The 13,521-nt window shown below is 59.5% G+C and overlaps 1 protein-coding gene across 1 annotated transcript; it reads left to right on the top strand.

The window, feature by feature from the left end:
* Positions 1 to 1,375: 1,375 nt before the first annotated feature.
* Positions 1,376 to 12,592, top strand: FOXRED2 (FAD dependent oxidoreductase domain containing 2). Its single transcript, XM_056137518.1, has 8 exons — positions 1,376 to 1,923; positions 3,300 to 3,551; positions 3,662 to 3,925; positions 5,339 to 5,505; positions 7,946 to 8,111; positions 8,756 to 8,997; positions 9,835 to 10,005; positions 12,352 to 12,592. Exons 1-8 carry the CDS (start codon positions 1,376 to 1,378, stop codon positions 12,582 to 12,584), a joined length of 2,043 nt encoding a protein of 680 aa, XP_055993493.1. The 3' UTR covers positions 12,585 to 12,592.
* The last annotated feature ends 929 nt before the right edge of the window (positions 12,593 to 13,521 follow it).

Genomic DNA, 13,521 nt, shown 5'->3' with positions numbered 1-13,521 from the left:
GGCAAGGAGCTTAACCCTCTTTCTAGCTCTCTAGCCCTGCTACCACTTAGCAACGTTAGCAAATCATCCCATCAGCCGCCTTTGCTCTGTCAACCACAGAATGTGGGTAACCTGCCTACCTCTGCGGATGGATCGGTGAAGTATGTATATTACTAAACACTTCATCTCTGCTCACTGGCTTCCGGCCCCGATTCCGGCAAACTAGGCAGCTCCCAGCTGCTATTAATGTAATGTAATACCAGCATTACACCGTTATTGGAGACGGGCATCTCCCCGGTCTCTCCTATGGGCGCAGAGGCACAGCGCTCAAAGAGGTGCCGCACGCCCCAGCTCAGCTCTGCCAGCCCGGCTTAAGCATCCCGGGCAGGCACGTGCGCGCCTCTCACGCGCCGCCAGCGTCCCGCCTGCTCCCGCGTCCCGGCGTGCCCCGCGCCCACTGCCATTGGCCGAGCGGCTGGGAAAGGGGCGGGGCCAGATGACAGTGAAAGGGGTGGAGCCGGCGCAGGAGCGGAGCCGGGCAGCAGGGGGCGGAGCCTAGAAGCAGGGGCGGAGCCTGGCAGCAGGGGGCGGAGCCGGGCGGCAAGGGGAGCGGAGCCGGCGGCAGGGGCGGGGCCTGGTGGCAGGGGCGGGGCCGGAGGCAGGGGGCGGGGCCGCACGGCGCGAGCCAGTTGAGCGCCGCGGCCTTTGCACTGGCGGCCCCCTCGGGATCCCCTGGACGCCGGATCCCCGAGCAGGGACCGGCCGACAGGCGGGCGAGGGCTCCGCTCACGCGAGGGGAGCGGCTCCCGGAGGACGCGCGCGGGCAGGACGGCGGCCAGACCCACGCACGCAGCGGCGGCAGCTGCAGCTGCAGCAGCAGCAGAGAGCAGGTGTGCTGGGGGGCATCCTGGTCACGTGCCCGCAGAGACCCCAGCACTTGGGGGTCGGGGGTGGGGCGGTACCCGTGCAGGCCAAGTGGGGCATCTCCAGTGGCTAAAGAGATTCACCCCGAGGAGGGGGGCTTAGTGTCTAGCCTGGGGGAGTGAGTACCCTGCAGAGGGGATGGGCGGGTACCCTGCAGTGGGTACCCTGCAAGGGGGGGGGGGGGGCCTTGGTGTCTAGTCAGGGGGAGTGGATACCCTGCAGAAGGGACGGTACTCGGGAAACACCCTCATTTCTTAAGGGAGCTGCCTCCGTGCTGGGAGGATCGAGGCCCGGCGGGAGATGGAAGAGGATCAGAGTCCCGATTCTGAACTTGCAAGGATGGAAGCAGGACCCTGAGCCCAGAGGCGTCCCGGGCCAGGGGTGCTGCGGACCACCGCCTGCAAAGCTGCTTTCTTGTCTCCGCGGGCACCTCTCCCGGGTCCCCAAGCATCCCCGTCTGCGGGGCCTCAGGATGGGCCTCTCGGCCTCAGCCCCGCTCTGGGGGCCCCCGGGGTTGCTCCTGACCGTCGCCTTGCACCCGGCGCTGTCCCCGCGCCCCAGCGAGGCCTCGGCCTCCCCTCCCCGGGACTACTGCGTGCTGGGCGCGGGGCCGGCGGGCCTGCAGATGGCCTATTTCCTGCAGCGGGCCGGCAGGGACTACGCGGTGTTCGAGCGCGCCTCGCGCCCGGGCAGCTTCTTCACGCGGTACCCGCGCCACCGCAAGCTCATCAGCATCAACAAGCGCTACACGGGCAAGGCCAACGCCGAGTTCAACCTGCGCCACGACTGGAACTCGCTGCTCAGCCACGACCCCGCGCTGCTCTTCCGCCGCTACTCCGACGCCTACTTCCCCGACGCCCGCGACATGCTGCGCTACCTGGACGACTTCGCGCGCCGCCTGCGCCTCCGCGTCCTCTTCGACACCGACATCGCCCACGTCACGCTGGACAAGGATCGGGCGGCCTGGAATGGCCACTACTTCGTCCTCACTGACCGGAAGGGCCAGGCACACCGGTGCAGGTAAAGGACCAGGAGCAGGGCCGGATAGTAGGACGGCGGGCAGGGTGTTTGCCTTGCATGTGGCCGACCCCAGTTAGATCCCGGCATCCCATAGGGACCCCCCCACCCCGACCCCCAGCACTACCAGGAGTAATTCCTAAGCGCAGAGCCAGGAGTAAGCCCTGAGCATCGCCAGGTGTGACCCAAAAAGCAGGGCTGGGGGCTGGAGGATAGCACAGCAGGTAGGGCGTTTGCCTTGCATGTGGCCAACCCAAGTTCGATCCCAGCATCCCATAGGGAACCCCCTGACCCTCAGCACCACCAGGAGTAATTCCTAAGCGCAGAGCCAGGAGTAACCCCTGAGCATCGCCAGGTGTGACCCAAAAAGCAGGGCTGGGGGCTGGAGTGATAGCACAGCAGGTAGGGCGTTTGCCTTGCATGTGGCCAACCCAAGTTCGATCCCAGCATCCCATAGGGAACCCCCTAACCCCCAGCACCACCAGGAGTAATTCCTAAGCGCAGAGCCAGGAGTAACCCCTGAGCATCGCCAGGTGTGACCCAGAAAGCAGGGCTGGGGGCTGGAGCAATAGCACAGCGGGCAGTGCAGGGCGTTTGCCTTGCACGCGGCTGACCCGGGTTTGATTCCCAGCATCCCATATGGTTCCCTGAGCACCACCAGCGGTAATTCCTGAGTGCAGAGCCAGGAGTAACCCCCGTGCATCTCCAGGTGTGACCCAAAAAGAAAAAAGAGAAAAAAAACAGGGCTGAAGCTCACCCGGGAAAGGCTAGTGACAGGTAACGGGGGGAGGGGATGGTTATGCGGGTACAGTTGGACGTGGGTAGAAGTGGAGAAAAAAGAGCGGTTATATCTTTTGGTTTGGGCCTCCCACCCGCACCCCACCCCAGGACTGCTCAGGGCTTACTCCTGGCTCTGTGCTCAGGAATCCCCACTCGTGGTGGGATCTGGGATCCTTTGGGATACCGGGTAGTCAAACCCTGGTCGGCAGTGTGCAAGGCAAGTGCCCTATCCGCTGTACTGTCACTCCTACCCCTCAGGGATTACCCTTGGTGGGGCTCAGAACCATATGGGGTGCGCAAATGAAACCCATATCTGTGGAGTGCAGGACAAGTTCCCTACCCATTGCATTATCTCCTGAGCCTCATTTTGTGGGGGTGGAAAGGGGTTGGTCTCAGGGTTCACACCTGCTCAGGGGACCATGCAGTGGCAGGGATGAAACCCGGGCTCCCACATGCCCTTCGAGCTCCGTGACTCCGCGGTCCTGGTTTCCTTCAGGACTCGGCAGCCTGGACAGGGTGGCAGGTCCCAGAGCACCAGCCCCTGCCCCCTGCTCCGGGCGACTCAGCCCCTTCCCTCTGTCACCCCCCCCCATACACAGGGTCCTGTTTGTCGCCACTGGTTTGTCTGTCCCCAATCTGGTCGACTTCCCCGGCTCCGAACACGCAGAGGGGTACGAGTCTGTATCCGTGGACCCTAAGGATTTTGTGGGGCAGAACGTGCTGATCCTGGGCCGCGGGAACTCGGCCTTTGAGACGGCCGAGAGCATCCTGGGAGTCACCAACTTCATCCACATGCTGGGCCGCTCGCGCGTGCGTCTCTCCTGGGCCACGCATTACGTGGGTGACCTCAGGTAAGCTCCCCGCTCCACCCCCACCCCCCCATTGAGTGGGTCCGGACCCCCACGGGGCCGCCTGTGCCCGAGCGGCTGGGACATAGACCTCTCCCTCTCCCGGGACACAGGGCCATCAACAACGGCCTGCTGGACACCTACCAGCTGAAGTCCCTGGACGGCCTCCTGGAGTCAGACCTGAGGGACCTAGCCCTGGTCAAAGACCGCGATGGCAAGCTCCACGTCACACTGCGCTTCTTCCTGGAGGGGGCCAACCAGAGCGCCGAGGCCATCCCCCTCCCCCAGGACGACAGCGACAACTTCGCCCTGCGCGTCGCCTACGACCGTGTCATCCGCTGCCTCGGCTGGAACTTCGACTTCTCCATTTTCAATCAGTGAGTTGGACGGGGCCGCCAGGGGCCTGGAGCAGGGTCTCAGAGCCAACCCTGCCTGATGCCTCCTCCGGGAGCGGGGGGGAACTGAGGCACTTCCCAGGCGCCGGTTCAGGAGTGCTCCCTCTCGTGTCGGGGGCCTCCTGGCTTCTGACACCCTCCAGCCGGAAGAGCTGGGTCCAACCAAACAGGATGCGTTTGCAGAGAACTCGTAACTGAGCCCTCAAGGCCCACTTTGCGGCTCAGATGGGGGTCCTGGTTTTGGGGGGTTGGTTTGTTTTGGAGTTTGGACATATCTGGTGATTCCTCTCCCGAATCCTGTTGGCTCTATGCTCAGGGGTCGCTCCTGGCAGGGCTCAGGGGATCACCGTCAGGTATCTGGGAATCTGGGGTGCCTGGCATCAAATCAGAGTTGGCTGCATGCAAGGTAAATGCCGAACCCTTGTACTATTTTGGCTGCTCGGCATTTTCTCATGTTTGTATTTTGGGGTGAGAAGTCAAACCTGATGGTGCTCAGTGCTTACTCCTCACCCTGTTCTCAAGAATCACTCCTGAGGGCTGGAGCGATAGCATAACAGGGAGGGCATTTGCCTTGCACGCGACCAACCCGGGTTCAATTCCCAGCATCCTGTATGGTCCCCCCAAGCATCACCAGGAGTAGTTCCTGAGTGCATGAGCCAGAAGTAACCTCTGTGCATCACTGGGTGTGACTGGAAAAAAAAAAGAATCATTCCTGGTGGGGTTCAGGGGACTATCTCCTGTGCCAAGAATCAAACCCAAGCAAGCAAGCGCCCAGCTCTCTGGCCCATCACATGCATTGTTGGGGGCTGGGGACCTGGCTTTTTTTTGGGGGGGAGGTCACACCCAGCAATGCTCAGGGGTTCCTCCTGGCGCTGCACTGAGGAATCACTCCTGGCAGTGCTCAGGGGACCCTATGGGATGCTGGGAATTGAACCTGCGTCAGCCATATGCAAGGCAAATGCCCTCCCCGCTGTGCTATCACTCCAGCCCATACCTGGCTTTATGCTTAAGAACTATCTAAGTTCCAGATAGTTCGGGGCCAGAGAGATAATAGTAGGTGGGGAGAGCGTTTGCCTTGCACGGAGCTGACCCAGGTTCAAGCCCCAGCACCCCTCTGGGCCCCCAATCCCTGCAAGGAGTGATCCCTGAGCAAAGAGCCAGGAGTAAGCCCTAAACTCAGAAGGAAGGAAGAAGGAAGAAAGGGAGGGCAGGTTTTACCCTGTGGGTCACCATCTCTAGATATTACTGCCCCAGGACCTTTGCCAAACAGACTCTGCCAGCACCGCCCTGCCTCATTCACCCCAGTCTACCACCCCCGTGTGCCGTGGCCCTGTTGAGCCCAGGGGATGAGAGTGGTGCCTGCAGCGGGTTCTCTCTGCCCCTCTCCACCCCCAGGTCCCTCCGCCTCTCTTCCGAGGGTGAGCTCAGTAAGAAGTACCCCCTCGTCAGAGCCAGCTACGAGTCCCGAGGAACCCGGGGCCTCTTTGTACTGGGCACGGCCAGCCACTCGGTGGATTACAGGAAGTCGGCCGGCGGTTTCATCCACGGCTTCCGATACACAGGTGAGTGGAGGGAGACCCCATCCCTGGGAATGTCGTGGAGGGCACCACAGCCAGCAGCACCCCCAAATGCAGAGGCACATCTCTTCATCCATCTGCCCACAAGACCCCAGCACTTTTCCTCTCCTCTCGGGATTCATCCCACCCTTCCCGGCTGCCTGCGCGTCGAGAGGTGACGCTGAGCAGGGTGGACCAAATCGGGGACAGAGTGTGGCGTGTTGCCAACCGCATTGCCCACGGGGTCTGTGGGCAGCCTTGGCTGTGTATTCCAAGAAATAAATACGAAACCCACGGCTCTCTCTCGCCGCCTGCGTTCGGTGGTCTCGGGCCACTTCCCCCACCCCGGGGCGGCCGATGGCAACGGGCAGACAAAGGAGGAAATGAAGGCCAAGATGGTTGGTCTCAATTGCAGTTTATTCCAATCTCATCTCTGTTCTCTCCTGATTCTCCTTCCCCTCCCCACCATGCCCCTCCATCCTTCCTCTTTTTTTTTTTAAAGGAAGTGGAGGAGGCAAGAGTTTTATTTGGGCTGGAGCGATAGCACAGCGGTAGGGTATTTGCCTTGCACGCAGCCAACATGGTCAACCTGAGTTCGATTCCTCCGCCCCCTCGGAGAGCCCTGCAAGCTACCAAGAGTATCTCGCCCGCACGGCAGAGCCTGGCAAGCTCCCCGTGACATATTCGATATGCCAAACACAGTAACAACAAAGTCTCCAATGGAGACGTTACTGGGCCCTCTCGAGCAAATTGATGATCAACGGGAGGGTCTTTACCTTTTAGGGCTGGAGCGATAGCACAGCAGGTAGGGCGTCTGCCTTACAAGCGGCCAACATGGCCAACCTGAGTTCGATTCCTCCGCCCCACTTGGAGAGCCCGGCAAGCTACCGAGAGTATTCGATATGCCAGACACAGTAACAACAAAGTCTCCAATGGAGACGTTACTGGGCCCGCTCGAGCAAATTTTTTGCTTTTTGGGTCACACCCGGCGATGCACAGGGGTGACTCTGGCTCTGCACTCAGGAATTACTCCTGGCGGTGCTCAGGGGACCATATGGGATGCCGGGAACTGAACCCCGGTGGACTGCATGCAAGGCAAACGCCCTCCCCGCTGTGCTATTGCTCAAGCCCCACTATCCTTCCTCTTGGATTCTGTTCCCTCATCCTTCTTCTGGATCGCCCTTGATTCCCAACCTTAGTTATCTCTCCAATCCATGAGGGGGTTGGGTTTGCAATCACACGTAGGTGTCATCATACAATCATTGGATGTAAGGTCCCTCCCTCAGGAGAAGCTTCCTCCAGGACAAACTCTCATCCAGCAAGAAGACCCACCTGAGGGCGAAATACCATCTATGGGTGCATTTCTCCTATTCTTAGTCCAACAACCATTTAAACATTCATCTTAGTTCTACTCCTTAGTAATGTTAGTCATTTTGTATGGACATAATAAGAGATACATTAAGCTTATAGGGTGACTCTCCTGGGGACATCTTGCTATTGATCTCAGGCTACAGTGCTCCGGCCAGATTACTCTTTCCGAACCCTAGTAGGGTCCTGATCCAGTTGTTACTCTTTGGGTCATGACAGAATTTATCCATGACTGTACTCTTAGAGTTAAGTAGTATGGCACTTGAGCTGACCCATTTTGATGCCAAGGTAGCCCACAGCTTGCCCTGGGTCCATCCAGTCCCTTGTCAGGACCCTACTTTTGGGGTGCTAGGAACTAAGGGCAACTGAGGCTTAAGTCCAGAAAACAAATGCACAAAAGTGAATATTATTCGGAGTCAGTTAAATCCCAAGTCACAAAAGCATAGCATGAACTGTCTTCCTGTGTCTATACAAAAAGGACATTGCTCTGAAGTCACTATGCAAAGGATCTAAGGAGAAGAGAAGAGCAATATTTCACTTTACAAGTCATAGATACTGCTTGGGTTGGAGCGATAGCACAGTGGTAGGGCATTTGCCTTGCACGCAGCCAACATAGCCGATTCAAGTTCGATTCCTCCGCCCCTCTTGGAGAGCGCAGCAAGCTACCGAGAGTATCTCACTCGCATGGCAAAGCCCGGCAAGCTACCCGTGACGTATTCGATACGCCAAACACAGTAACAAGTCTCGCAATGTTACTAGGCCCACTCGAGCAAATCGATGAACAACGGGAGGACAGTGACAGTGACAGGTACTGCTTAGGGGGAAATGGTGATCGACCGGTTGGGGAAGCAAAGCACAGAGAAGGGAGTCACAGATAAACACAGAGGACTGTGAGTGCCTCAGGAGCACTGTGATAAACCTTTGTTCCCCGTGGCAAGGGGGACAGGACTTACCAATGTTATCCTACACTTGGCCGCGAACATTCCATCAGTGGCGCTGATTTCCAGAAAGCGCTGGGTGCTCCGGGTCCCAGCATGCAGGTGCCAGCCCCACCCCACCCCCGCCTCCCTCTTCCCAGCTCGCGCCGTGCACCGGCTCCTGGAACATCGCCACCATGGCCTGGCCTGGCCGGCCACCCAGCTCCCCATCACCCAGCTCTGCAGTGCCATCCTGCGGCGTGTGAATGAGGCATCGGGGCTGTACCAGATGTTCGGGGTGCTGGCCGACATCGTCCTGCTCCAGGAGTGAGTAGTCCGTCCTGCCTCACCTGCCCCTCCTGGTCCAGGTGTGGGAGAACTCACCGTTCCCCCTGGGAGGAGCCCCTGGGGGAGGGCAGGGAACCTCGGGAGAGAGCACTGGAGTCCAAGCACCTGCTCTGCAGGGGCCCTGGCGTGGTCTGGGTTCCGCTTTCCCACAAATCCCCCCCCCATGTGATGTTGGGCCTTCAGCTGGCCTCTCTGGGTCGTGCTCAGGCTGACCCTGCCCTGCAGGCTGTAGGAGGGGACACTGGTCACCCTGGGGAGCACTGGGAGACAAGTAGTGAGGCCCGGAGTGGTGGGCATGGCTGGAACATTCTCCCGGCAGGACCTCGTGGGCTTTTTTTTTTTTTTGCTTTTTCGGGTCACACCCAGCGATGCTCAGGGGTTCCTCCTGGCTCATGCACTCAGGAATTACTCCTAGTGGTGCTCATGGGACCATATGGGATGCTGGAAATCGAACCCGGGTCGGCCGTGTGCAAGGCAAATACCCTCCCCGCTGTGCTATCTCTCCAGCCCACCTTTTGGGCTTCTGGCCAGTCAGGTGGGCTGTGGGTGGCTCCCCTGGGAGCTCTTGTGCCCCCCTGGCCCCCCACCCCCCTCCCCATCTATCTGCATGCCCTTTGCACCAGGAATGCCACCACATTCGAGTACCTGGAGGAGTTCCCCGTGCAGATGCTGGCCCAGCTGGAGTCGCTCACGGGCCGGCGGGCCCCACACGGGCTCCTGGTCATCGTCATGGAGTACGGCCGCAACTTCTCAGGCCCCGACAAGGATGTCTTCTTCCCCGACCGCTCCGTGGGGCACACGCAGGATGCCTGGCAGTCCAACTTCCTCCACCCTGTCATCTACTACTACCGGCAACTACCCACTGGTGAGCCGGTGGCCCTGGCACCCGCTTTCGGCACACTGGGCACTGTTCAACCCCCCATGTGACACTCAGCCAACATCTGGGCCCAAAGGAAGAAGGGGTGCGGGGATGGGGAGGGGGTTCCACTCTGCCCACTGACCACATGGGGCAGCCGGTCTGAGAGTAGTGAGGTCCCCTAGGGTCTGAGGCCGGCCTCACCTAGGCCAGCTACATCGGAAAAGCTGCAGTATCTTGGCCTATTGGAAGGTGCATGGGAAGGGTCCCGTCAGAGGAATGGTCAGCAGGGAGACAGGGCTCCTTCCCTAACCATGCAACCTGTCTCCAAGCCTCCACGTCCTCCTGTCCAGGGCTGCTGAGAGCAGGAGCCTCCGTCATGGACCGGGTCGGCAGGGCCAAGGAAGGGACCCCAACTTGGGTGTGTGTGAGGGTCAGGTGCAAGCCAGTGGCCAGGCTCTGGACGGAGCCCAGGGCCACCATCTGAGTTGCCCAGGAGGGCGATGGTGTCTCACTGGGACCCCTGAAGAGGGCATCCATGCCTGGGGGTTCGAATGCGCACCCCGGAACTCTCCAGAATGACCAGCTTGGAGGCAGCCGTGACTAAGCTCAGGAGTCTTGGCACAGCACACACCCAGGGTCCTCCACCAAGCAGAGGGAGGGAGATTGGCGATCTTTTCCCATGTGGGCTGAGCCTGGCTGCTCCCTGGTGCCCGGCGTCAGACTTCCTGGTTTTGGGACCAAGACAGCCATGCAGGGGTGTGGGGAGGAGGGAGGCATGGAAACAGAGCCCCGCTGGGAAGCGCCACCTCCCGGGCCTGACTCGGCTCCGTGTGGGTCCCCCAGAGCAGGAGGTGAGGTTCCGGCCTGCACAGTGGCCGCTGCCCCGGCCCGCAGCCATCCACCACATCGTGGAGGACTTCCTGACAGACTGGACTGCCCCTGTGGGCCACATCTTGCCTCTGAGGCGCTTCCTGGAGAACTGCCTGGACACAGATCTGCGAAGCTTCTATGCAGGTGACCCACCTTCCCGGGGACACAGGCTGGGGGCTGCAGGAAGACCAGGTGGCCTGGCCCCGTGGGCTTGTCTTGATGTCCAGCCATGCGTTAGATCTGGGAACCAGGTTTCTCCTGCAGGTTGACCAGTTGTTCCCAGAAACACTGAAATGCCCTTTTTAACTTATTTTCAAGTCATCTTCTGTTTTTATTTATTTTGGTTTGGGGGCCACACCCGGCAATGCTCAGCCAATCCCTGGCTCTGCACTCAAGGATCACTCCTGGCAATGCTGGGGGACCATATGGGGAGCTGGGGATCAAATCCAGGTCGGCCACTTGTCAAGCAAGCATCCCATCTGCTCTACTTGGCTTATAGTCATTGTTTCCCTCACACCATGTCCCCAAGAGGAAGGACAGCCCTGGAGTGGTTTCATTTCTCCCCTGAGTACCCACAGCTGCCCTCTGACTGATCAGCCATGCCCTGAGTTCCTGCTCTGGCATTTATCAGCTCTGACCAACAGCTCCATAATTTTTTTTTTTTTTGCCTTTTGGGTCACACCCAGTGATGCTCAGGGGTTACTCCTGGCCTTGCACTCAGGAATTACTTCTGGCGGTGCTCGGGGGACCCTATGGGATGCTGGGAATCGAACTCGGGTCAGTCACGTGCAAGGCCAACGCCCTACCCGCTGTGCTATTGCTCCAGCCCCCAATTTTTTTTGGCTTTTTTTTGGGGGGTCACACCCGGCAATGCACAGGGTTTACACCTGGCTCTGCACTCAGGAATTACTCCTGGCGGTGCTCAGGGGACCACATGGGATGCTGGGAATCGAACCCGGGTCAGCCACGTGCAAGGCAAACGCCCTACCTGCTGTGCTATCACTCCAGCCCCCAAAATTATTTTTTTAAGAAGCAAAATAGTTTTTTTCTGTTATTGAATCCCTGTGAATTCCAAAGTTACTAAATTCATTGTTACTGAGTTTCATCACCTGTGTTGACCCACTTTCCTCCACCAGCAAGACAGGTTTTATTTATTTTGTTTATTAGTTGTTTTTTGTTTTTTTTGGGGGGGAGGGGCTATACCTGGCACTGCTCAGGGCTTGCTCCCAGCTCTGTACTCAGAGATCACTCACTCCTGGCAGTGCTCAGGGGACCCTATGGGGTGCCAGGAGTGAACTGCGTGGGCTGCATGCAAAGCAAATGCCCTCCCTGCTCCCCAAATAGATTTTTTTTTGTTTCTGTGTTTGATTTTTGTCCTTGGGCCACACCCAGCTGAGCTCAGGTATCACCTCCGGCAGGACCATAGGTGCTGGGGATCAAACCCAGGTCGGCCATGTGCTTGGCCAGGGTCCTACCTCTGTCCTGTGGCTCCAGACTCTGCTTTTTTTTTTTGGGCTTTTTGGGTCACACCCGGCGATGCTCAGGGGTTCCTCCTGACTCTGCACTCAGGAATTACCCCTGGCAGTGCCCGGAGGGCCATACGGGATGCTGGGAATCGAACTTGGGTCAGCCGCGTGCAAGGCAAACGCCCTCCCCACAGTGCTATTGCTCCAGCCCTCCAGACTGCTTTTCTGGTTGGTTTTTACCCTGAGGACTTGCCTTAAAGTCATCATTCCCTGCGCACCGCATCCCCAGAAGGACAGCCGGCCCGGGGGTGGGGGTTTCATTTCTACCCTGAGTACCCACAGCTGCCACCTGACTGATCAGCCGTACCCTGATTCCTGCTGTAGCATCCATCAGCCTCTGCCTGATTTCAGTGGCGGTGGTGGGTCCACACCCAGCAGTGCGTAGGGGCCAGGCCCGCTCCTGGGGCTGCCCAGGAGACTGGTCGGTGCCAAGGGTCAAACCCAAGGCTTCAGCCTGAGGGCCTGCCCTCTCCCGTGGAACCCCCCTGTCCGGCCTGGGTTTGCCCGTTTTCTCTCCAATTCCCCCATCTTTGCAGCCGGCTAGGTGGCTGTGTGCAGGTGGACGGCAAGAACCACCAACCCGGGGACTGGGAACTTTCTGCCCTTGACTGGAATCAGGACGGGGGGCTGTGGAGGGTAGTGGGCAAAGTTCTGGGTTCTGAGGCTGGAACGATAGCAAAGCGGGTAGGGCGTTGGTCTTGCATGTGGCCAACCCAGGTTCGATTCCCAGCATCCCATAGGGTCCCCCAAGCACCGCCAGGAGTAATTACTGAGTGCAGAGCCAGGAGTAACCCCTGTGCATCGCTGGGTGAGACGCAAAAAAGAAAGAAAGAAAGAAAGAAAGAAAGAAAGAAAGAAAGAAAGAAAGAAAGGAAGGAAGGAAGGAAGGAAGGAAGGAAGGAAGAAATGCTCCGGGTTCCAACGCCAGCTGCGCCCATTCACTGTTCTCCTTTGCTTGCCCTAGATTCCTGTTTCGTCTTCGCCCTCACCCAGCGGAGGCTGCCGCCCTTCTGCCAGCAGGGATACCTCCGGGCACGGGGGCTCGTGGGCACGGAAAGCCTCCAGCAACGCCGAGCAGACAGCGGGCTCCTGGGGAAAGCCAGGTGGTGGCCGGGCCGCCGTGGGCCGGCTCAACGGACCCCGGGGGCTGCCACCACCCCTGAATTCCCCCGCAAGAGCCACAAGGAGGAACTGTAGCAGATGGGCTGCCCCCTCACACACTCGGGCCTGGCTGTGACCACACCCGTGCCAGCCCAGCGTGGTGCCCAGCGTGCCCGACAGCTGGGCGCAGCTTCTGGGGAAGAGCTGTGCTAATCGGGAGTCACTTCTTCTACCTCGCCCGAGACGTAGCTGGGCACTACCAGGCAGCCTCCGTTCCGGGGGCAGCTGCCCAGGACTCCAAGCCCCCTTCTCCAGAGAGGCCAGAGTCATGGGACTGGAGCGATACCACAGCGGGTAGGGGGTTTGCCTTGCATGTGGTCGACCCGGGTTCAATTCCCAGCATCCCATATGGTATCCCCTGAGCACCGCCAGGGGTAATTCCTGAGCGCAGAGCCAGGAGTAACGCCTGGGCATCACTGGGTGTGACCCAAAACCAAACAAAACCCATAAAAAAAACCCAGAGAGTTCAGAGTCCTAGGGGTCCTGCCTGGCTGCCCACCTTGGAGCATCTTCCTCGGTATCAGAGGGGGAGGGACACCTGTATCCTTCCGGTGGCTGCCCCCAACCCCAAGGGAAGCTCAGCGAGGTAAAGGGTCCCCAGGCCCCGAGGTGCTCTCCAGCTCCTGCTCATGCCCAGAGCCCAGGCCTGCCCAGCTTCCCCCTGCTGGACCCAGACAGCCACCTCCTCTCACCCCATCTGTGTAGTTCCCCTGCTCACCACAGGTTTTCTGTGCTTTTTTCTCCTGTACCCCTATCCCGGCCCCCTCTCAGCTGGTGTCCAGCATGGACAGTGGCCCCCTGCACTGTTATCCAGGGGGGTGGGCTCTTGTACCAACTCTGCCCAGCCAGGTCTCATCACCACGTGTCGCTCATTTATCTCATGGGAATGGGGGTCACGGGGGTGAGGGGGGTACACGCTGATGCTTGGGGTGCTTGGATGCCCCTGCAGTTCCAGGGAGAAGCCCAGAGCTCC

This window comes from Sorex fumeus, unplaced genomic scaffold, assembly GCF_029834395.1.
Source record: "Sorex fumeus unplaced genomic scaffold, SorFum_2.1 ptg000125l, whole genome shotgun sequence".
NCBI classification, from domain to species: Eukaryota; Metazoa; Chordata; class Mammalia; order Eulipotyphla; family Soricidae; genus Sorex; species Sorex fumeus.
This window is presented reverse-complemented; position numbering and strand designations above follow the sequence as displayed.

What these genes read in the sequence shown, in the direction of transcription:
- FOXRED2 (XM_056137518.1), top strand. Translation starts at nt 1,376, where the DNA reads ATGGGCCTCTCGGCCTCAGCCCCGCTCTGGGGGCCCCCGGGGTTGCTC. An exon ending in CATTACGTGGGTGACCTCAG is followed by an intron (nt 3,552 to 3,661) that starts GTAAGCTCCCCG and finishes CCCGGGACACAG; the next exon opens with GGCCATCAACAACGGCCTGC. An exon ending in GACTTCTCCATTTTCAATCA is followed by an intron (nt 3,926 to 5,338) that starts GTGAGTTGGACG and finishes CTCCACCCCCAG; the next exon opens with GTCCCTCCGCCTCTCTTCCG.